At 42.6% G+C, this 24631-nt stretch overlaps 1 protein-coding gene across 6 annotated transcripts in view; it reads left to right on the forward strand.

Annotated features, from left to right (window-relative positions):
- ANKS1B (ankyrin repeat and sterile alpha motif domain containing 1B) overlaps positions 1 to 24631 on the forward strand; it is a 1053061-nt gene that overhangs the window by 947680 nt on the left and 80750 nt on the right. For all 6 annotated transcript variants that reach the window (XM_044384492.2, XM_044384493.2, XM_044384494.2 and 3 more), the window contains one exon: positions 23780 to 23887. In XM_044384492.2, coding sequence (XP_044240427.1) covers positions 23780 to 23887 — 108 coding nt within the window. The remainder of the gene's footprint in view (positions 1 to 23779; positions 23888 to 24631) is intronic.

Here is a 24631-nt window from a genome sequence, read left to right on the forward strand (position 1 = left end):
GCCTGCAGCACGCCTCCCTTCTCCCCGTGGACATCCTACTTCTCCTCCAGGACCGTGCTTCAGCTGTCCTTACCTCCTCGAAAAACGTCCTTGGTCCTCTCAAAGAATGACTTTCTAGTCTGTGCTCCCATGGCATGTTGTCTTTTAGTACAGGCCGAGTCACAGCTTGGCAGGGTAATTTCTGATGTACGCACACGCTTCCCCGTTGGATTGAGAACTCACTGCATGCAGGGGTTATGTCTCATGACTCGTATCTCCATTGTCCGGCTTTCTCGTGTCGTTGATATTTTAACAAATGCTTGTGGAATAATTGTGCTTTCTTTCCTCTCACCAGGTAGGACTTGATAAAAGTAAATACTCATGTCATATCATGTCATGTGTGTTCCGAAGTAGAATTTTTCTTTGATAATGTGCCTTCCTAATGATTCTTCTACACATAAAAGAAAATATGCTTTAATGGTTATTTTGGCTTTTCCTCTTTGCAATCATCTGGCCTCTTGGGCTCACGGAGATTATTCAGGATCTGCCTCTGGCCACCCTCCCCTTGTCCTCATGTTCCGTGACTCGACCCCATGTAACCTGTAGAGCGAAGAAGCAAACAAGTACACTGACCACTGTCCTCATGGTCATATTAAATAATAAAGCATAAGGAATGGACAGTGTTTATTCATTCTGCATGTACGCACACAGACATAAATCATCTCATTTTGTTAACATAGCAATTTATACATGTGGTCAACACACTACGTGCTTTCGGTAGATCTGTGAAGGAGGTATTATCATCATGTCCATTTCACAGATGCAGAAACAAGCTGGGAACGGTGCGTACCTTCCCTGAGATCCGGCCTCTGAATGTCGGAGCTGGGAATCAAACTCGGGGCTGCCCTGCTTCAAAGCTAATGCATTCTGTTGCTCAACCTGCTTCAAAAGTAGGGAGAATTGATTCACATTAATGACTGTATGGTTTGTATGTGTGACTGTGGTAGATTATTCATAGCTACACTATGTATACATCATAAAAATATAAATTATTTATTAAGCCATGATGTATCAGGCCTCATGTATGTTCCTAACTGCTGATATATGCCCCTTACAGAAAAACATTGTTCACTGAGGAATTATTTATGTTTGCAGCCCTCCTCTTAGAGGACATCCCATAATTCAGATAAGAAAATCAAGACCCAGAGAAGAGCAGACCCTCCACAAAGGTCAGAATGATAGAGGCCCAGAGCATAACCCCGTCCTGGGCTTTCGAGTGCAGGTCTGACTAGCTGTGCTCTCCGAGAAACACAGTGCGCCAATCAGGTTGTCTTGAAGGAGCAAAGGTGACTCTCCCATTACCTAAGGATCCCAAACACAGACTAATTTGGAAGGGACACCCGTTTCACATGGCAATGCCAGTTGTGAACAGAAGATGCGAGACATAGCAAAGGCATTTTGCAGCTCAAAAATACTTGAAGACCTTTAGTCTCTAAAAAGTCATGGGCTAAGAGCCTGTTTTGAATTCTGCATCCCCCCTTCCCAGACTTTTTATACTGATTGTATATTTACTTAACCAGTCCCAGCTTTTAAGCCAGTGGAATGCTAGAAATTGTATATGGGTAGGATTATGAAAAAAAAAGATTATTTTAGCCTTCCTTTATTTTCTTCACAAAGCTATATACCAGGTATTTCATATTGTTTGGGTGGAGAACCAGAAGTGATCATTTTCAACAGCAGAAAATTAAATGTATTCCAAAATATGCTTCTACTTTCAAAAATTGATAAATCAGCACATTAAGCAGCAATAAATGACGTGTGGGGCTATTTAAGGCGCTGAAGCCCTCCGGGATGAGCGGATCAGCAAAATACAACACCACAAGAACAGGTTTGGGTACTGTAAATATGGCTTCTGCGCATTTCACCTCTCTTGACAACTATAGCAAGGATGTAGAATTCATGTACCTATCTTTAGAATTGTCAGGGAAGGTATTTACTGAAAAATAAGTATTTTGCAAGGAGGGAGTTGGTCAAGAGATTGTCTCTAAAAGACAAGAACTGTTCAGTAGGAGCGGGGAATAGGTGGAATCTTCAGTGACCGCCATTTTAGTCAACGCTGGGGAAGTAAAACCACCGTTCCCCTAATTCCGTTTCCAAGTGGAAAATGCCCCCCACCTCTTTTAAGCCGCCTTTTGGCAAAGCTGTTGTGCCATCAGAAATATATTCCTGGTATCTAAAAGGTGTTGTCAGAAATATGTCAGAAAAGCCATTGCCATGCGGAACTTGGAATTACATTCTAAACAGTCACCTGGCTTTGGCTCTGTAGTAAAGAAAATGCAAGGGTTGCGATCTAATAGACTGAGTTGCTTGCATAACCTCCCTAAACCTGTTTCCTCCTTTATAAAATAGGGGATAATATTACTTTCCACATAGGTTGTAGGGATCTGATGCGATAAATTACGCATAAAGCCTGGCCTGTAGGCTAGTTTTATAGGGCTTTCGAGCCATATCACTACGTAGCATCTACTCCTTTTAAGCCTTTACAATTTATTTCAGTGGTAGAAATGCAGCGGAACAAATGCAGTTAAAGCACCTCTCGTGCCCTAGAATATGTAAATTGTTTCCTACAGTACCATTTCCTGGAGTAGTTTCTCTTCCCACCCCTGGCACATTGCTGATTCCCCTGGCAGTCACACCACCCACTGAATGGTTCAAACACTTTCCCGGTCTACTTTGAGCAACTGTGAGTCCTTCTGTCTGCACAATTATTTTTATATACCATACATATTTAATTAGGAGAGCAAGGAAACTACTCCAAGGTTGAGGAATAGTGATGTGTGTGTGCTTCTCCTCTGGGGCTTGTGTGTGGACCAGTTTGGTTGGCATGTCTTGCTGATGAGACCAGAGAGAGACGGCCTCAGTCCACACATGAGCACACCCATTGCTTCATTCCTGGTCCCTGATCCTAACTCAGCCTAACTATGGAACAGGGTCCCCCGGGGGTGCCGAGTGGCCCTCTGTCTGCCTGTCACTTGTCTTAACCATCTCCGGGCTAGCATATTTGTTCATTAGAACAACACATAGCTTCTAACAGTCTACAAGATGCCAAGCCCATGCGAGGTGCTGGGCTGAATAAAGTAGTCATGCTTCCTGCCCTCATGGGGCCTACATTCTAGTTTGAGAGGGAGACAACAGATAAGTAGATGAGTACATATAAATTGTAAAAAGAACCACGTGAGAAATGAACAGAGAGCAGTGACTAGGAGTAGAGGAAGGACTTCCTTAAAGAGGGCAGCCATGAAAGGCCTCTCCGATGGGGCAGTCTCTGAGCCGAGTCCTGAGTGAGGAGAAGGAGCCAGCCCTTTGAAGCGTGTAAACGCTGGAAGTTTTGGTGACCTACAGTGGGCCGCTCGGCTGGGAGCTGTGGCTACGAGAATGTGGCCTCTGCTCGGCCTGCACCCATGGCGATAGGACCAAGGGACACATCACCATCCTCTCTGTGGGTCCTTGCTGGTATTCAGAAGCTTTGCCCAGCACGGGGACGAAGCGCAGCCTGCCCAGTGGCCACTTGCTCCCCACCCAGCGACCATCCCAAGGGGATTTCGCAGACACAGGTGGTATGAATTTAGGTTTATTCAAGATCCACGCCTCTTTGAAAAAGGATTGAAAGCAGTAAAGCTCAGCTGTGTGACTTTGGAAGGCAAAATTCATTGTTTTCCCATACTTCAAATCCAGACTTTCATGTTTTAGGAAAACGGACCCGTAAAGACAGAAACACAGTTCAACAAGCTTTCTGAACCATGGGCGAGAAGATGGCTTTGCCAGTCACACGGTCCAAACACAGCATCCAGCTCCTGTCGCCTTTTGCACCTTTCTAGAATTCTTCAACAAGAATCTGAACATACTTTTTTCTTGTTTTTGTTTTTTTTAAGATTTTATTTATTCATTTGACAGAGAGCGAGCACAAGCAGGGGGAGTGGTGGGCAAAGGGAGGGGGAGAAGCAGGCTCCCCGGCCGAGCAGAGAGCTGGACAGTGGGGCTCAATCCCAGGACCCCGGGATCAGGACCTGAGCTGAAGGCAGAAGCTTAACTGACTGAGCCACCCAGGTGCCCCCCTCCCTCCTGTTTTTTTATATCACCTTGTTTTTGTAGAATGGTTTATATTTTTCAGAAGATTTTCACATCTTTTTTGGTTCCTCATGATAACTCTGTGAATGAGGAAGGCAGGTGTGGAGTATGAATGAGGCAAAAAGTTAACAGAACTTAAACTTTGGTTTCTTTGCAAAGTATCTCCCCTCCCCAGTCATGAGTTTTCTGTGAAACATGGAATATGCCTTTCTTTTCATATGGAATATATCTTATTCAAGTGTACATTTTAACAGGGGAGGCAATGTGATGGAGTGATGAAAGCGCAGGCTTTGTGGCAGAAAGGCGTGCGTGCTTGTGTGTGTGTGTGTGTGTGTGTGTGTGTGTGTGTGTGTGTTTAATCAGGGTGCGGCCTTCTAGTTAATCTGCCATCTTAAGCCTCAGTTTCCTCCACTCCCACCCTCCACCCACACGCCTGTAAACAGGGATAACAACACCAAACTCACAGAGGGTTTCTGGGCAATAAACGAGGTAATGAGGGAAACACCAAGCACAGTGCCTATGTGAGGGTCCTGTGCCCTCCCTGGGCCACTTTTTCCCCAACACTCGGGAGAGGCTGAGCCCAGCAGCTGCGTGAAGAGTAGTACTCGCAGAGCCTTGCCTTCTCCGCCAAACCCGTCCTCCTCCTTTCTGCAACACCATTCTCCCAAGCCCAATTTTCTGGAGTCATCCTCAAAAAACCTCCCTCTCCTTTACCACCTACATCCGATCCTCACCCTCCCTGCCCTCTCTGCCGCCTAGGTAATTCTCAGATCTGCTCCCTCCTCTCATTGCCCTTCATTTATTCATTCAGAGACTGTTTGTTGAGTACCTACTATGTACAGCCACGACGCTGGACTCTGAGAACAGAGTAGGGAACAAGCCTTAATTCCTGGCACTCGTCCACGCTCCGATTATTTCAGTGTACTTGCCTACGGACAGGATCTCCTTACTCTAATCCATTCTCAGTATTGACATCAAAATTACTGTTATAAGTAATAGTGATCTCAGAGCTCATCAGTTCTGATCTCATCCTTTTCCCTTCTTTAAAACCTTCATTGGTTTCCCAGAGATTTCAACAGAATAAAAGCAGCCCGTATTTCCTGAGCACGCACTATGTGCCAAGCATTGTTTTAAGCACTTTATGTGTATTGTCTAATGAAGTTAGAAGATCAGAGGCCTTTAGAATACTCTTAAATCTGGCTGCAGCCCACCTTCACGACTTCCTGCCCTGCCACTCACACGTCAGTCCTTCCTTGCCAAACATAAATCAGATTTTAAAACCATAAACGGACACATCATGTGCTTATGTCCTTGCGCATCTCTGCTCTCTTGCATGCTATTTCCTCTGCCTGGAATTCCCTTCCCTTAGTTTTCTACCTGGAAAACTCCAACTCAACCCTGAAAGCCTTTCTGCTACACCAGCAAACCCTCTGCATCTCCCCCAGGCTCAGGCGGCCACGCTGACCCTGCACTTTCATAACACTGTGTGTGCCCTACACAACGTAGCATCACTGACACCATACACCCTGGATGTGGATTTCCTGATGAATAACTGCGCACCACAGGCTCATTGCTGGGGGCCCGCACCATGATGTGACTCTCAGAACAGAAGCTGCCAGCAGGGACCTAGAACTGTAGGACTCCAACAGTTCTGTCAAGGGCACAGGCACCAACTCTTAGAAAACCCGCTGTGGTCCCTTCACAAGCTTTCTTCCTTTTGTGCTTTGCACTTTAAGGAGTGAAAGTAGTAGAACTCCATGCTTGGTTAGCTCTGTTCCCTTGTTCCATGTAAGGTTAGGTCTTGGTTGGGCTGGGTGCTGTGAAATGGAAGTACCGGCAGGCTGGGCGGAGAGAGTTGGAGAGCATCTTTGTTTTTCCTCTAAAATGTTGCCTCTTTGGTGTCCCCCAACTCCATTTTGTGGGAAATAACTTACTAGCCTCCAAAGGAAGCCTTCTGCCTAATTTTTTTTTTTTTTAAGTAGGCTCCATGCCCAGCGTGGAGTCCAATGCGGGGCTCAAACTCACGACCCTGAGATCAAGACTTGAGCTGAAATCAAGAGTTGGACACTTAACCGACTGAGCCCCCAGGCGCCCCTGCTTAAATTTTAATCAAAGATCAAACTGAACACTTGGAAAAGGAGTGTTTGGCAAAGGAAGACCAGGCACTTATAGTTTCTGATGTTTAATACCCAATTATCCATCTTCCCAAAAGTCTCCATTTGTGGGGAATATGTCAGTAGATCAGGAAGTATGGCAACAGGAAGCTTTTTGACTTCCTGAGATGTAATTCAGCAGAGACCTAAGCAACAAAGAATGCTTAATGTTGACCTTTTGGAAATTGATTTTTTTTTTCATTTAATGAAGAAAGGGTTCTAAATAGTAAGTAAGTCGTGGGGTGTCTGTCTGTCTCATTTGGAAGTCCAGTAAATTTTCTGCAGGCATGAAGATTTAATCATCAAGTAAACTGAATGAATCAGACAAAGCCCATTCGTTCTATTGTCTTCATGATAATTCAGATTCCCCAGCTTCCTAATAAACTGCTTGGCAGTCAATCCAAATTAAGCAGAGATATACATCTGTTTGACCTTGCATATAGACGAGATATTAGCCATGAGGCCATTCCAAGGAATAAATTCAAATTCTAACTTCAAACACTCTTGAATTTAAGCCCTTTTATATTGAGATGAATAGTTTATAAAACCTTTTCTCCCTACAAAAATCCTCATAAATGAGTGCAGTGTTACTATTTTAAAATTAAGCCTGTCTTTTTCAGCTTCTACATGACTAGAGCTTTTGCAAATAGCCATGTAAATGATTACAAAATAGAAAAAAAAAAAGTGTTTGAAAAGTTGCATTTTATTAAATTCCTAGCTAGATGCAAATTTTTTTCCCTCTCAAATTCGCAATTTAAATTATTCAGTTTTTGGTTTGCCCAAATGCAGTCTTTTTTTAGGAAACAAAAAATAAGCCTTACTTATGTAAGATTCAAGTGCTTCATAAAACCACCATGTTAATAATACTTGTTTTTTTAAATGTTGTGTTTGGAAAGGTAGCATCTCTTTTTCTCCCAGCTTCCTTCATTAGCATTTCTCATACGTGACATTTTCCTGAGAGACACCGCATTTAAGGAGCTTAGGATCCTGCAATGATTTTTACCTCTGCTCGGAGTTTTCCCTCAGGGAGGCTTCAACATGTTCTGTCCATGTTCATGAGATATAAATATCATTCTTTTTGAATCTCACTAAGAGAAGAGATTAAACCTAAATAAAAACAAGAAATACTGGGGAAAGGAAGCCACTTTCATCTCAAAGAATTAAAATCAGAGATTTCAACGGTTGAGGCGTTTTGTCTGAAAGAATGTTGGTAAATTCCTCTAAAAGTTGGGATTAGAGTACTTCTGTGGCAGTCATTTTTGATCCATTGGAAGTGAACTTTGGCATTTAAATTCTTCATCAAAAATCCCAACTTACTTGAATCCTGTAAAGACTTGAACCAAGGCTTTCAATAGGAAGATTTAATTTAAGCATGGGTGGGGGGGGATGATGTAATCAATAGGTATGATAATAACATTGTGGCATTTTCATCATTAATTATGCATTTTATGGATATCAGGTGTCTACTATGTGAATAACATATTAATTAATTAATGACATGCTCTATAATCTCATCATTCTAGGGCAGTGTAAGAATTCCAATTTTTCATCATATACGGTTTTTGTGTCCAGCTTAATGTTACAATTATCTTGAAGGAAAAAATGAGTAATTCCTCACTGTATGAATGACATTATAGGTCGGTAATGAGTTCAGTGACAATTGTATATTAAACTCTATTTTCTACCAAATACTAAATCACTATTTATTACTTGATTTTTCACCGGAGGCTTGTAAATTGTAATGAATTATATTGGCAAGTGGGGATATTACTTTTCCATTTGATAGATCAACATCTATTTTTTAGAAAGCACTGTTCTTTTTTTGCTTTTCTGTCTTGAGCTCATAAATTTGATCGACAAGCTTACAAGCCTTACACAAAATAAATATACTATGCTTCATTTTTTTTTTTTAAAGATTTTATTTATTTATTTATTCGATAGAGATAGAGACAGCCAGCGAGAGAGGGAACACAAGCAGGGGGAGTGGGAGAGGAAGAAGCAGGCTCATAGCGGAAGAGCCTGATGTGGGGCTCGATCCCATAATGCCGGGATCACGCCCTGAGCCGAAGGCAGACGCTTAACCGCTGTGCCACCCAGGTGCCCCAATGCTTCATTTTTTATACAGTATACTAAGTAGGTGTTTTTTTCTTGGAGCATAACTCATTTGATACTGTCATTCAAAAGTCTGTGACTATTATTTGTTTTGAGATTTCTCTGTCTGGGTCTGGTTTGGTTTGGTTTGGTTTGGTTTTGAGCCACCTTCTAATATACTACATGCTAGGAATACAAAGAGAATAAGGCTTATTTCTGCCTTCAAGAAGAAAGATTTTGGCCTCAAGGAGACATGTAAACACCTAGCTATAGCTTAGTACGATAGGTGACAGGGACGGATGACAAGGGTGTTGGTAGAAGTTTCATCTTTCACAAAAGGAATATTTGAACTTGGCCTTGAAATATTGAAAGATGAGTCGGGCTCCACCGGATAGAGAGGAGGTGACAGACATTCAAAAAGAAGATGCAGCTCCTATGCCTTAAAACCCTGAAGGAAGCTCCCACTTTATTGCAGATTAAGTGCTCTAATCCCCGAAGAATCCTCCGCCCCCAGAAATATCACTTCTTTACATGTCTTTATAAGACAGTTTACAGCAGAGGTTCTCAGCTTACCCACCGCTCAGTCGTCCTGGGCACTCACGGTGACCATCCCTCTCCGCACAGTAGGGGAGGACAGGACCAGCCCCATCAGCAGCTAATGACGCCATCGTTCTAATGACGCTCTACTCTCCAGCTTTGTCAATCGTGGCCGTCCCAGGCAGTGAGAAAACTGAAAGGTGTTCACCACCCCGCAAAGGATTATTTTTTACAGTAAACCCTCCATTAACTGGAACTTTTAGATAGCTGGGGTTGTCAGCCCTTGCTTTCAGTGCGAAGAGACAATGACAAACAGTGGCTCCTAAGTATTTATTAAAAAAAGCAAGACCTTCTGGGATGTTGCTGGGGCCAGTGCGCATTTCTCCTCAGCCACCTTCCGTGGCAGCACTGTGGCCCAGTGACAAATGGTCTTCACAGAGCATGACTCAAACACCATGTGGTATTCCAAATATCCAGGAAAAACTGAAGAACAGTCAGCAAACTGCACTTAGGCAAGGGAGGAAAAAAATATGTTTATGTATACGTATTAGACATACATAGATTTTATATGTATATTATGCCTAATATATATTATATTCAATATTTAGAATTCTTCCTAAATATTTTTATATTATATATATATATATACACACACACACATATAATATATTTAGGGAGAGTATGTATTGTATATTATATAATATTTGGAATTCCAAGTATTATATAATGAATATAAAACAAAGCGTGTGTATTTTATATATAAATTTAAGAATATAGATTTACATATCTATATTATATATAGACATACATATATATGAATATATAAGCATATATATATTTAAGAATTCCAATAAGGATTCCAACAACAATGGGGGGAAAGTGTCATTCAACCATAAGGTACACTAATTTAAAAAATTAAATTAAGTGAACATTTTGTATATTCTATATGCATGTCATTATACTAAGGTTACTTAACACAACACCTCATTGTGTAAAGGTAATTGAGGTTTTAATCATGTAAATATGCAACACTGAACCACTAACGCAGCCCTTGAAAATTACCTTAATTAAAAAAAAATGTTTTCATTATCTGGGAATCATTACTGTCTGACAGAGGTTTCAGATTGCCCTCAAATTTCCCATTACCTATTCCTGGCCAGGGCTTCCTCTTCTGACATTAAGGTTTTGGAAACAATAGTGAGAGTGAAAGGAATAGAAGGAAAATCGACAGAATCATTCCTGTGGTAGTTATATAATGAATAAACTTGAAAAGACTTGGATAAACTGCAGGGCTCCTACTATGATAAATAAAATACCAGTCATTTCGAGAAGCCCTCAACCTTACAATTAAAACCGAGTATCTGGGAAAAGATCAACAACTCTTGAGCAGACGTGGGCCAAGCACGGTGCTAGGTGCTTCTATTAAAATGGCCTCACTTAGGCCTTGTGGCAACTCTGAAAGTGAATATAAGGAGCATGAATTTTGGAAGTCAGAACTGGGCTGAGATCCCAGCTTTGTCACCTACTTTGGCAAGTTCCTAAAATTCCTTAACCTCAGTTTATTCATTTCTAAAATGAAGATGTTACCAACCTTGTAAGACTGAAATGAGAAGGTCAACAGGCTGGTCTGCATTCTCTGTGTGGTCGCTGACCCTCAGTCTTGTTTTCTACCAAACCTCCTCTTGTGTTCGACTGAGAACTCAGATACTTCTTTGCACTGTGGAAAAGCAATCTCTTCCGCCATCTTGAACGCGCACCGTTGATTTTTTGGGGGACCTTAGTGAAGAACATTACATTTGTCCTTGTCGAATTGCAACTTTTTGGCGTTAGCGGGGCCGTTCAGCCTATTGAGGGAATTTTGAATTTTGCATTGGTCTATTACCGTATTAAATATCCTTCACCGCTTTATGGCATTGAGCAATCGGATAAACGTTCCTCTTATGTCTACTTGGATGCCATTAATAAAAATACTGAGTAGCGCAGAATCCAGGGGCAGAGCCCTGTGGCATTCAATCAGTGGTCCCCCTACAGACGGTGACAGAGTCATTCATCACGTCTCTTGCATGTAGTTGTACAGCCAGCTGTGAATCCAGTTAATTTTCCTCTCATGGAGCCCACCATCTTATAGATAACGAACGACTTCATCAAGTGCTTTATGGAAACCAAAGATACGAGATCTGTGGCATTCTCCTGGTCTGTCAACCTCACACTAATAACCCTGTCAAAAAGGGGAAATTAATACCGTGTGACAAAACCTTGTTTTTAACGAGACCACTGAAGTTTGGAAAGAAGAGTGCTGATGGCACAGGGGTTGTTCCCAGAGAAGAGACACCTGCCCCGTTGCTGAGTGCTTCTGGCTGTGGCATTGCACGGATGAGCGGACCACACCCCGGGAGAAGGCTCAGTCCTTCTGGTTGAGAAGCTGGACTTAATCAAACACCAAAGTTGTCCTTTATTGAGATTCATTTTATGCCAGGCACTGTGCTAAATGATTTCCACGTATCTCATTTAAGCCCTATGTTAAGAGGTTACTACTATTTTTAACATTATTTTGACTAGTTAGGCGAAGGTACGCAGATTCAATAGTTGACCCAAAGTCATAGATATTAAGTGCTGGACAAAGGCTCACCCCCGTGTCATCCTGACACCAAGCTCCGTTCCTAATAGCTGTGCCCTCTTGAGCAGATCCTTGTGTCTCGGTGGTGGTGATTTAATTGACGAGAGAACAGGGTTATCAACAAGGTGTCTGATCTATTAACCTACGGTGGGAAGAATTCTCTCACTATGGTCAGAGTCTCCCCACCAGCCACCTTCAGCACTTCCTTTCCTGGTGACGTGACTGTGCTTCCCGGTGCCCATGGTGTCGGAGGGAAGGGAGCTCTGGGGCTATCTCAGAGGGCTCAGACACGAGGCCTGATGGAACAGCCTCAGCCCAGGGGCAGAGGACACCTCTCCTGTAATCAAGGAGCTTCCTTCTCCGGATGCAAGCCCCCTCTCCCAACAGTGCTGCCGAGGCCGGGCTTTCTGGGTGTCTTTTATCCATTGTTTAACTGTTTGGGTCTGCCCTCCATGCCTGCTTCCGTGCCCACCCTACTCTGACATACACCTTCTTTGTTTAGCTGGGTGTCGGTATCAAAGATTAAACGACAGTCAGGTTGCCAGTCTATTCCATTGGCTCTTCCCGGGCCAGAAAGTCGTTCTGTCTCCATTCACGCTGTGGGTGTGATTAATTTAGTCCTTAGAATGCAGCCTGTTCCCGAGTGCTTGAGGGAATCTCATTATCACCACCTGTTAGCCCTACAGAATCTATGGGGCTGCTCGTGATCACTACCTTCTCTTCAGACATGCGCAAACTGTTGTGGGAACCATTTAGAAAGCATAAGCATTCTTACCCCAAAATGTCATGACTAGGAGAATTAAGACACTTAAAAGATACATTTGGTAAGTCATAAGTACTAGTGCACTATACACCTGTAACAAAGAGTATCCTGCTTGCCCGGTAGTCTAGAGGTAAACAGCGCGAGCACCCAGAGCAAAGCCGCCCTCTTGGTCACATTTCCTTTGAAATATACTGGACACCCTGCAGTTTACGGGTTGCCCACCCTTTAGCTGGTTACTGGTACCTTCCAGGAGAACAGTGGTTTCCGTCTGGCGCAATCTGAATTACAGCCTTCAGGAACGGCCTGATCTATACTATGCTTACTGGATACGGAGTGCTTTCTCCCAACATTTTTCATTTATTTTTTAAAAGATTTTGAAAATTTTTTTAATGTATTTGAGAGAAAGAGAGAGAGTGAGAGCATGAGCAAGGGGGAGCAGCAGAGGGAGAGGGAGCAGCAGGCTCCCCACTGAGCAGGGAGCCCAATGCAGGGCTTGATCCCAGGACCCTGGGGTCATGACCTGAGCCAAAGGCAGACCCTTAGCGACTAAGCCACCCAGGTGCCCCGTGTTTTTCATTTTTTTAAACAGCTTTGTTGCAATATAATTACAGATCATAAAAGTCACCCATTTTAAGTGTACAGTTCAGTGACTTTTAGTAAATTTGTACAGTTGTTCAACGATCAGCGCAATCCAGTTTTAGAATATCTTCATTACCCTAGAAGGTTCCTTCATGGCCGTTGCAGTCATCCCTACTCCCATTCCTATCCTAGGCAACCACTGATCTGCTTTCTCTAGAAACATTATATAAATGGAGTCATACCACATGTATGGCCTCTTCCACCTAGCATGCTATGGCATTATCTTTTGTCTTTTCCCTTTTAATATTGAGTAGTATTCCATTGCATGAATATATAGATTTTACTTATCTGTTTGCCAGTTGATGGGACATTTGGATTGTTTCCAGTTTTTAACTATTATGAATAATGCTGTTTAAAAATTCATTTACAAATTTCTGTGTGTACATGTGTTTTCCTTTCGCTTGGGTTGCTACCTAGAAGTGGACTTGCTGGGTCCTATGGTAAGAAACAGGGTCATAATGTGAGATACTGGCAATTCTCCAAAAAGTAGATGTGCCGCTTTACAACTCCTCTAGCAAGATGGGGGTTCCAGTTTCTCCACATCCTCACCATCACGTGGTATTGTCAGGTTTTTTTTTTTTGTTTTTTTTTGTTTTGTTTTAAGCTGTTCTAGTGGGTATATAGTGATTCCCGGTTTTATTGTTTTGAGATTCTCTAGGAGTTGAGGAAGCAGATGGAGGTGAGGGTAATGATGGAAGTAAAGGGATTATTAAGAATCTGTCCTCCAGTGTCATCATCCTGCTTTCTCATCTTGAGCCTGTCCTCGGGACCCACAACATCTGCTTTCCCTAGAAATACTTTTTTAAACCCCTAACATTCTTTTTTCCTCCACACATGGGCTGAAATACGGCGAACACCTGATTCTAAAGTGCAGTAATAGCAAGCCAAGCTAAGTAAAATCCATGGATGCACTCTTTAAACCTTCACTTGCACTAGTTTTAGGTAGATTTTTACCTCCTCCCACACCAACTTCTTTTATCAGAACTACTGACAAGAAACAGAATTGACTGGCTTGAATTCGTTGCATCCTTCAGTATTCTACCCACTGATGGAGGGCGTTATGTCATTAAAGTAGCTGCACAGCAGCACGAAGGAGGCAGCAAAAGAGCAGAAAAGAAGACCTTTTATCGTCCAAAAACTGCATAACCCCCACCTACCTAGGATCGTCTCTTGAGATGCAATTTGTCAAAGCTTCTCCTTACAAATATGTATAGTCGTGTGTTTTGCATATTTAGTTTAATGTGTAGTTATGTGGACATCTGTTAATAATAAATTTTGTTAAACGTAATATCACTTAAAATACTGAGACTATGGGTCATACAATATCATGGATGATAAGTTTTATGATCTCAAAAAATGAACAAAAATCAGTTGAAAAATACCCTCAGTAGCCATACATTTCCCGCATAGTTAGCGGAATACAAGCCAAATTGGCCTCTCTACTTCTTAAGACGCAGAGCATTTTTATGTATTAATAATGCCGCAAAGAGATTTGCAGTTTTCAAATGCTTTTAGCTCGTGATCACATCTCCAAGAATAACTTCGGATGTGGGATATAGCACAGAGTTCCCATTTTCTTTTGCAACAAATTTTTCCTTCAGTAATCTCAACGATTGGGTTATTGAGCAATGCAAACCAAATTTCTCCGATGAAAACCTAATTTGCAGCAAGCTGTACTTAAAAGTAACTTACAGGGAAATTAGTTAGGAACTGATTGGTTGGTTGGTTTGTTTGTTTTCTTAATCTTCTGGAGCAATGTTTATGTGAAAATATAATCAGAAAATTAGTACCTTCATCAAGAGGTAATTCAGAGAGCTTTACAAATAAACCTAAGATTCTCGTTGATTACAAAAGAAGGCTTTCTACCTCCAGAACCCTTAAATACTCAGAGGCAATTATACCAATAAGGTCTCTTTTTCCATGCAAAGATTATCTCATTTCCTCATAATTAGTATTTCCTGTTCATTGAGACAGACTGTATTCAGAAAACATACGTTCCCCCCCACCCTTCACTCTCTGTCCTTTGCGCTCTCTGGGGCTATAAAACTTGGAACCTCTTTTTCTCCCTGTAGGTTGGCACAGTCATATTTTGATGACATCTATTATGCAAACTGCTATGTGCTGATTATCTAGTAGCAGTTGCTATGAAAAGTATTAGCAGAAGGACGAGAAAATCTGGAAAATCTAGTCAGAGGGATTTTTTTTCTTTTTTAATGAAGTGTTAGAGGTAAAGCAAAGGAGTTCCAGATGATAGGAGGTAAGTCAGATTTCCCTCACTCGTGGCAAGACCATGTAAAGGAATTCGGTACTAAAGCTCAGAAAGAATAGAAAACTGGAAAGTAGAAAGGAAAAAGCAATAGGACAGGGACGTTCTCTTCTTTTCCTCTTTGTCTTTCAGAGATGGCATTGTCCACGGCAAAAGGGATCTGAGATTTTAGGGACGCCCCTCTAAGAGGTACTTGTGTCCTAGGTGCTCTGAGGGGCTCTAGGATGCAGTGACGCCATATCTGACTTTGAACGGGTAGGACACAGACCTGCGCTAAGAGCTAGCTAGCAGCACAAGCCGGGGTATACCCAGTGTCAGCAGCCCGCAAATACTGGAGCAGTTCAGAGAGGGAGGTTGCAGTAATCCAAGGGGAGCAAGGAAAGCTTCAGGTGGATCTTGACTTCATCCTTGCAAGACTCTAATGAAAAGGAGAGCATGGCATTCATATCTGTATCATAGACTATACGGTTGTGTTGTATATGTAAGCCAAAGAAATGTGCATGGCACAGTTGGGGACCTGGAGGAGATGTGGCTGGAGTTAAAGATATTTTAGATTAACAAGAGAGAGGGCTGGGGAAGTGAAAGGCATGGTTCTTGATCTAAAATCTACCGAGAGATTATAATAATACATTTAAATAACAAAGATAATAGTAAAAATGTTGCTGATACGTTTATTCAAGGATAGAGTAAAAATGTTTAAAGTTTCTGTTATACTTAAAAGAGAAATCATGCCTTAGGTCAGTGGTTTATGATTTCTGGAGCTTCCTAGTCATTCTTACTCAATTCACAGAAATCCCTTTTAGTCTTGGCATGTATTTAGATAGATGGATGGCTGATAGATATGTAGGTAGATGGATGGAGGGAGAGGTGGAAGGACAGGTGGATACATGAATACACACACATATAGATAATAGGAAGACAGACACACCCATTTTTAAAATATTTTTTCCATCTACTGGATTGACAGCCCTGGAGGACTGAATATTTTTTCTTCTTTGTGGCTCACAAATTGTGTGACGTGGTAGTTATGTAACAAAGACATCAATAAATGTTTGTTGAATAAGAATATTATTGTCCCTTTAATATCATTCAACTTTAATATCAACTCAAAGATGTTAAAGATCAGGGGCAGCCTGGGTGGCTCAGCCATTAAGCGTCTGCCTTCGGCTCAGGTCATGATCCCAGGGTCCCTGCTTGGCAGGAAGCCTGCTTCTTCCTCTCCCACTCTCCTTGCTTGTGTTCCCTCTCTCACTGTCTCTCTCTGTCAAATAAATAAACAAAATCTTAAAAAAAAAAAAAGATGTTAAAGATCAGAATGTCGGGGGCGCCTGGGTGGCATAGCGGTTAAGCGCCTGCGTTCGGCTCAGGGCGTGATCCCAGCGTTATGGGATCGAGCCCCACATCAGGCTCCTCTGCTATGAGCCTGCTTCTTCCTCTCCCACTCCCCCTGCTTGTGTTCCCTCTCTTGCTGGCTGTCTCTATCTCTGTCAAATAAATAAATAAAATCTTTAAAAAAATAAATAAATAAATAAATAAATAAATAAATAAAGATCAGAATGTCATGATGTTCTGCTTCGGAGCTCCTTCTAGCCACCATATTAAACCAGGCATGGATTGATATAGCCCAAGAAATAGGAGAGAAAATGTCACAGTCAAAAATCAAATGCAAGTTCAAACGAGGATCTCTGGCATTGTGGGAGTTGAAATTGGATGACACACAGGCACTTTTGCCTCAATGCTTTCAGGTGGAAGGTGTTTAGAAATCTTTACCGGGGAGGTGGGGGGGAACCTTTCACATTTAATTGCAATTTTAGTTCTGTAGATGAGAACAAAGCAGGTAAACTTCCGCCCCAACTTCCATTCTGGGCATTTAAGAACACCAGAATTCCTTCGGAACACTGCGGTTTTGTTAGAAGAGGCCACCCTGAAGCCAGATTCGCGCTCTAGTCTTGCTTAGTTGGCAAACATCTAGAAGAGAAAAAGGGGAGTTATCTACCCCATTAAAAGTGAAGGAGGCCCTCAAACTGAGGGCTTCAGAGGGGAAGGGGGTGGGGGAATGGCATAGGCTGGTGATGGGTAGTAAGGAGGACACTATTGCATGGTGCACTGGGTGTTATATGCAACTAATGAATCATCGAACTTTACATCAAAAAAAAAAAAAAAAAAGGGAAGGAGGGTTCCAAATGCAGGATAAAGCTGTTTCACCCTAAATACCATTTCAATTAAAAAAATCCCCCTCTAAATAAAAAACTAGAAATAAAAAGGAGGCAGCCCCGTGGCCGTGCTAAGGCGCGTCGCTCATGTGCCCCGCGTTGCTGCATGTGTAACCCCCGGAGTGTTCAGCTACATGTGTTAGCTCACATCTGTCAGCTCAAGCTGAACTCCGAAATATAACAAATGCAAAATGTGACACCGAGGAACATTATGTGGATTTGTGATTTTCCCTGGAGGACTTGGTCCAGCCAGCAATAAATGGATTGAGATTTCGTGCGGAACATGGAGACAGACTCTCGCTACATGACTCTTGTTCATGACTCATGCGCATTGTCGCAGTTTTCTTCAGTGTTTTTTATATTGTGTCCATGTAAACATGGCCATGAAAATGGAAATGGTAGAGTGATAGGATTATTCATTCATTTATTTATTTTTTTTAGTACGTGGAAGGTTTGCTATCTGGAAAAGAAGCACGATCTAAATTTCCAACAGTAAGGGGAATGGTTACTCAAGTATGCCACGCTTCTCTAAAGCAGTAACATGGTAATACGGAGTTACTTAAAATGCCTACTGAGAGTTGGATATGTGGGAGTTTTTTACTTTAATATTGAGTGAAAAAAGGAAGGTGAAAATGGTACTTATGCTATGGCTACTATAAAATATAATGATGGGGACAAAACGAAAGAAGTATATTTATATGTTCATAGCCTGTGGAGAACTTGTTCCTTTATTCGTTTTCTGTTTCTGTCTCTACAGTGGGAAAGCAGTATTTTTATCATAATCAAAACATTGTTTAATTTTTAAAAGCGGAGAAAGAAAAAGCATGTTTCATTTACATCATGTCAAATTCACATGTAACTTGTATTCGATTTAAAAAGCAAAGAGAGAGGTGTCAGTATGCTGTCACAGGCGCTGTGACATAGATTCTGATGTGAGCCTCTTCAGTGTCAGGTAAAGTCACGCTATCGTCTAGCAGAAGTCCTACAGCTACACCCAGAAACGTAAAAGACATAACATTACAGCGCTGTCACTCCACACAGTTATTCTATGGCCGGGATTTACGACGGGGTTTCTGAAGATGTCCTGTGTAACTGATGATACTGGAGAAAATTCCTCGAGGCAGCTGCTGACTCTGATGGATGGATGCTAACATGAGGCGGGCCCATGTTGGTTCAACAACACTCCTTGCCTTTGGCCCACATTTCTCATGATAGTTGTAATAAAAACCATTAAGAAAACATGCAGTCACTTTTATTCCTTATCTGTTAGAATTCAGCAGCTGGAACCACATTCTTATGCTCATGCGTATAATAATTTTTTCTTAGTTAATGGTTTGACCGTGTAGTTATTCACGTCCGGTTTCTCTGAGTTTCCTCTGTGTATTGCCAAATAATCCATGGCAGAAACTCAATATTGGTTTTTGAATTGAACTGAATTGGCTCAATACCTTAGAATAACTAAATCCCCACTATATTACCAGTACTTTACCCCATTGTCCCCATTGGGTTCCTTTGACAAGTAGTTCACTTCCACCTGAGCAGTAATAAAAACCATACAGAAATCTTCTCTACTCCAGTAATCATTGCTCTGGCTTTTTGAAAACCAAAGGTTGGCAAACTGACTGGTCATTAGTTACGGTGCCTGGGGTGATAGGAATCCACTACTACCCTGTCTGCTTATGATGATCAGATATTAAGTTGTTCTCACACAAGGCAAACCCAATTGCCTTTGGACTTGATTTTTCCATAACGACTATTTTTCTTTGGAATAGTGTCTCTGTTATTGTCTTGCCAATCGGATCTCTTATTGTCAACTTGGGAGATTTGTAGCCAAATGTCACCCTCCCTAGAACTCTACTATTAGCCAACTTGGATCGAATCTTGGGTTGTTGAGGACTTCCTGTCCTTTGTCTATATCTGCATGTCTATATCTGTACGAGGAATTCTGTAAGGTACCCACCTGAGCTCTTTTGGTCTGAAGCTCTAACACGTCTGTGAGCCTTGTCCAGAACTGAAGCTATATTATTTTAATGGTTTCAGATGATCAAAACCCAGTATAAATGTTTTGAACATGATAATTCAAAATTTAAAAAGTGCCATTTTAAGAAGCCTCATAACACGTGGCCAGTGGTGTAGCTAAGGCCAAATGGTGGAGAGGTTGATAGCAAGAAGAGCGTGGTGAGAGGTAAGGAGCAGGTGAAGAATCAGGCGCACATCCCGGCCATGCTACCGTTACCAACGTGACCTCAGAATTTCTGTCTCAGGTTGCATCTCTAGACTAAGAACGATAATGTTATTGGAAGGATTAAATGAGATATTTGCACATATTTTTGCACTTGGCACAGTTTCTAGCACAGTTAGAACATAGCGAATGTTCAGTAAATGGTAATCATGGATATCTTCGGTAATACGGGATCATTGCTAATAAATAAGGAGCGTTACCCAGATGTTTTCGACATGAATCATCACTGTGGTAATTTGCTCATTCTAGGTATCTGTCTGTCTGTTTACCTGATGTAGTTTTGAACGTAGGTGAGTCCGGAGCTGAAGGCCAAGAAAGAATTCGTGCGCCATCTTTGGTGCAAAAAGGTGGTTTTATTAAAGCACAGAGCACGGGGCAGTACCCGTGGGCAGAAAGAGCTGCCGTAGGGTCATGAGGAGTGGCCCATTATATACTTTCAAGTTGGGAGGGGGTTAGGGGTAGTGTAAGCCTCCCAGGTATTTTGGAAACAAGGCTTCCAGGATCCTGAGGGGGCTAGCTACTGTTGGGAAAGTTCGTTGATTATTGTTTAGTATACCCTCAGTCAAGAGACTCTCCGTATGTCTATCGATGGGTCATATGCTTGGAGGACATGTAACTTGGGGGGTAACTATAAAGGAAGTTTCCAGAGGAGTATGTTACAATTGACTTACAGGATCCCTGGTTTGGGCTAAGATTGCCTTTTGCTCTTAGCAAAGTATTCACACCGAGGCAGCTGAGTCCCTAGAGGAAGGTCACTCTGCCTGTTCCAGGGACTTGTCAGTGGGCTGTAGGCAGTAAGGAAATTTAATAATTTTTCTTTTGCCTTTGTTTCCCACATCATACCCTCTTCTGGGTCGTTCTGTGAAAGGCGGCAGTAGAGTTCCAGTGTAGAGGAGTGCCTCAGTTTACCTCCCATTGGGGATTCAATAGTGTGCATGGGAGAATAGCATACAATCTTTTAGATTGGGTCCTAGTATTAAACTAATAACTAGAAACCAGACCGTTCGTACCGGGACATGTCTCTTCAATGGGAGTTTTTCCAAGGTTAGCCAAATCTCTGCCGGCAGAACACCAGCAGACCTGTGGGACGCGATTAACTTTCTGAAGATCACCAAGTCCCTGTCTTGTGGGTCAGGATTTCCGTGCATCCTTAGAGTCCTGCCCATGGCGCCAGTTTCGTGCATCTTCTCTGTGCCGGGCCCTGTGCTGGTTATTCTCACAGTCTCACTCTTCGCCTTCCCAACAACGTGGGGACTGGCATTCACTTCCTCACTGTATAGGTGAGAAAACTGAGACTGGAAGGGTCAGGTCACTTGCCCCAAATGGAGTCGGGGAGTAAGCCAGAAGCAGCAGTGGGGGTTACACCAGCTCAGTCTTTCCGAGTTATTTGTTACTTAGTGTCAGTTTTTTGTCACAATAACTTTGAATGTCTTTATTATTATAAAAAGATTTCTTAGCAGGACCCAGGGGCCCAAGGTAGCAGCGTGAGCATCAGGTCCAATGAGCTACTGGGAAGAAGACAGTGGGGATTTTACGGGAGGAATTTATATTCAATAGAAGGCTTTTGGCAAAGTAATTGAGAATACGAATAAAAGGGAATGAGAAAATGTAGTGTTTTTAGACTTGCAAATACATTTGAAAAGGTTAATGTTGTGTTTTTCTGAAATGGAGGAATTCTTTGATCTTGATGCTTTAAAAAAAGAGAGAGAAAGAAAAAGAAAAAAAAAAACAATGCAAAAATATCAGGGCATCTCTCCAATCGTCTACCCAATGTTGCCTGCAAGTCATCGGCACTGGGACCACAATTATTGAGCATATTTATAAATCATCTGAGCAGTATATGGTGAAATTCCAGATTTGTGAAAAGTGCTGAACTCCTCCAGGTACGAAATGCCAAGCCGGCTAGTATAAATGCGGAAAGACAACACAGGGGTGCCGAGTAGGCAGAATTCTGGATGGCAGATGGGCTTCTGCCCAGACAACCTTAGGGTAAGGGATTTCAGGGGAAGTAATACAAACCACCCTTCCAGGATTCAAGGGCTTCGAACCCTCAGCTATAACCAAGTCGGTGTATATTTTTGTCCCTAGTTATCCTACTGCAGCTAAAAGGCCAGCCAGAAATCAGGAGTGCTTAGAAGGGGACATTTAAAAGGGGCCATTAGGCAGAAAATGATACCCTGCTCAAATGTGAAGCCGTGGTTCACTTCTACCTGCAATGTCGTCAGTATTTTGTTCCGTAAGCCTTAAGCAGCTGCGACGGGGCAGGAGAAGGTGCAGAGACAGACTCAGAACTGTGGGGAAGAGGAGCAAAGATCGGGATGAAGGTTCACAGAATCGTAGTGACACGGTGCATGTGGACACTCACCTGGGTTTACAGTTGCCATCCCCGTCATCGGCAGACACGGGTCAGGGAGCAGATATGAAAGGAATAGAGCATACTGCTGGTGTAAAATCTCCATCCGTTTAGGCAGAAAGACCAATAGGCTAACTGACAAAGAGGCAAATAAAAATTCAAGGTAGCATGGGATGAATGCCAAAGAAATGCCTACCTCTCCCCTTTAAAACTCGAAAAGAGGGGTTTTGGTTTTTGTTTTTAGATCAGTTACACTATGGGTAGTATACTTCATGAACTAGTAACCCAAATAGTCCCAGTTCTGTCCTCAAACTACACATGGGCAGAGAAGAGGTAAATACATTTCTTATGAACGGATTTATAATATGCTATTTTAAAGTCAGTAATATTTGGAGATGTGCCCACACTTTGCAGTTTACCTGGGAGTAAAACGAGTTTGGGAATCCAGCAAACCTGACTCAAATCCCAAAGCCACCATGTACTGGCCCTTAGATAGGCTACTTTACCACTCTGAACTTCAGTCTCCTCTTCTGAAAATCAAGAAGAACCCCTTCCAGAGGAGGATGTTGGGATGATTGAAAGGGGTAGCATTTGTAAAGCTCCGGGAGGGGATGGGGACTGAGGCTGTCTGCAAGTCATGGTTCCGTTTGTCACCTCTTCCACAGTGTGCCCTTTGTAGCACTGTCAGACTCTGAGTCCCATCATGGGGAGCCTTTGAGTCTTCCCCCAGGTGGCCAGTTCTTGATTCTCACCCTACTCTGACTTCCATCGACATTAACATTCATTCTCTCATATTCATTGAGCCCCTGTTATTTCAGGCATTGCTTTAGGCATTTGGGAAATCATACTGACAAAGATAGACAGGGCCCTGCTTGCAGGAAGTTTACCTGGGGGACATGGAACACACACACACACACTGAACCTCTAAACAAAGTCATCTCAGAGAATGATAAAAAGAGGATCATAGGTTAGAGTGGGACAGGGGCTGAGGACATGGTTCTTTAATGAAAGGAGGGAGAAGGCTTTTGTGAGGAGGCAACACTGGAGCTCCAGAGGGACGAGAAGGTGTCATCTGAAAATCTTGAGAGGAGTGTTCCAGGTAGATGGACAAAGGGGATAGAGGTCCCAAGGCGAGAATGAGTACGGAATGTTCAAGGAGCAGAAAAGACCAGTGTGAGCATCCTGAATGAAGGGACCCTGAGGGAGGCAGAGGGCAACCAGCTCTATTGAGCCTTGGAGCCAGGTAGGACTCAGATTTTATTTTAAGAGCAATAGAGGGGCGCCTGGGTGGCTCAGTTGGTTAAGCGTCTACGTTCAGTTCAGGTCATGAACCCAGGGTCCTGGGATCGAGTCCCGCTTCGGGCTCCCTGCTCAGTGGGAAGTCTGCTTCTTCTTCCCTCTCTGTGAGCTCTCTCTCTCTCTCGAATAAATAAGTAAAATCTTTTTAAAAAATAAATAAGAGCAGTAGAAAGCTCTTGGAGAGTTTTCTGCTGGTAGGGGAAAGACTTGACTAACCCTTTGGAAAGCGCTGTGGTTGTGGAGTGGAGCGCTGGACTCTAGGGCAGCTGGAGCGAAAGGAGTGGTGTCTCTTCTCTCTTTTCCCGCCTCCCGTCCTTTGCCACCCCCGACTCTGCCCTTGCCATTCCCATCTTTCCAGACAAGGGCCCACTCTGACTTCACACTGCGTCTCTCAGGGGGAAGAGGTAATGGCACAAATCCCTTCATTCTTTCATCTTTTAGGACATGTAAAATATTGTTTCTCAAACAAAATATTTAACCCAAATATATGTCGTTTCAGGTTTTAAAAATCAATTTGATTGGCCACAGGAAACGTATTTTGGCCTCTCTCGGAGACAGGCTGCACGACGACCCACCACAGAAGCCCCCTCGGTCCATCACCCTCAGGGTAAGTGCCCGGCTCGTTTGTTTTGTTCTCCAGTCTTATCCTCAACAATTATCTTGTGCAATAAAATAAAATGACTGAAGCATCAGTTTGGGAAGCGCAGGCTGTTTTCCACGTAGCTTACCTTATTTGTATAAAAAACAATCTCACTTTTGATTGTACTTTGTAAGATGAGGTTTGTTTTTCTCAATTGGTTAAGTATCTATTTCTGAGATTTAGATGTGTATCTGACAAACCACCACCTTTAAAGAACCGCTCCCTCTCCTCCCTTCCCACACTCCCATCTGCACCAAGTGAGAGGAAATGAGTTTTCTGTCAAACTCCTCAAACCCACAGAAAAGAAATCAATCGAGGACCACAATTAAGGAAGGATCAATTTAAAGTTAACATTAGGGTCTTCTGGGTTTTAGGCAGGGCAAGCTTGTCAGCTTTACCCACCTCAGAAATTAAGAATAGAGAATCTAGAGAACAGTTACATTTTAGGTTTATGGGACAGGAAAACTAGAGAGAACCCATACAAGGGAGAGAAAACTAAAGTGGAAAGAGAAGGAAGGCAGGAAGGGAAGAGCAGAGAGAACAAGAAAACGAGAGTCGATCGCCAGCAAGATGGTAGCAGACAAGAGCGGCCAACAGGCACTTGTGTTTTGTGAGGCCTATTGGAACTTTTCAGAAATTCACCAGAAAGCTGGGATCTCCATGACCGCTTGGAGAGTTCCAACTCTGTTCTCTTTAGTTAGTCCCGCACTT

The sequence above is a fragment of the Ursus arctos genome, unplaced genomic scaffold (assembly GCF_023065955.2).
Source record: "Ursus arctos isolate Adak ecotype North America unplaced genomic scaffold, UrsArc2.0 scaffold_21, whole genome shotgun sequence".
Taxonomy (NCBI): Eukaryota; Metazoa; Chordata; class Mammalia; order Carnivora; family Ursidae; genus Ursus; species Ursus arctos.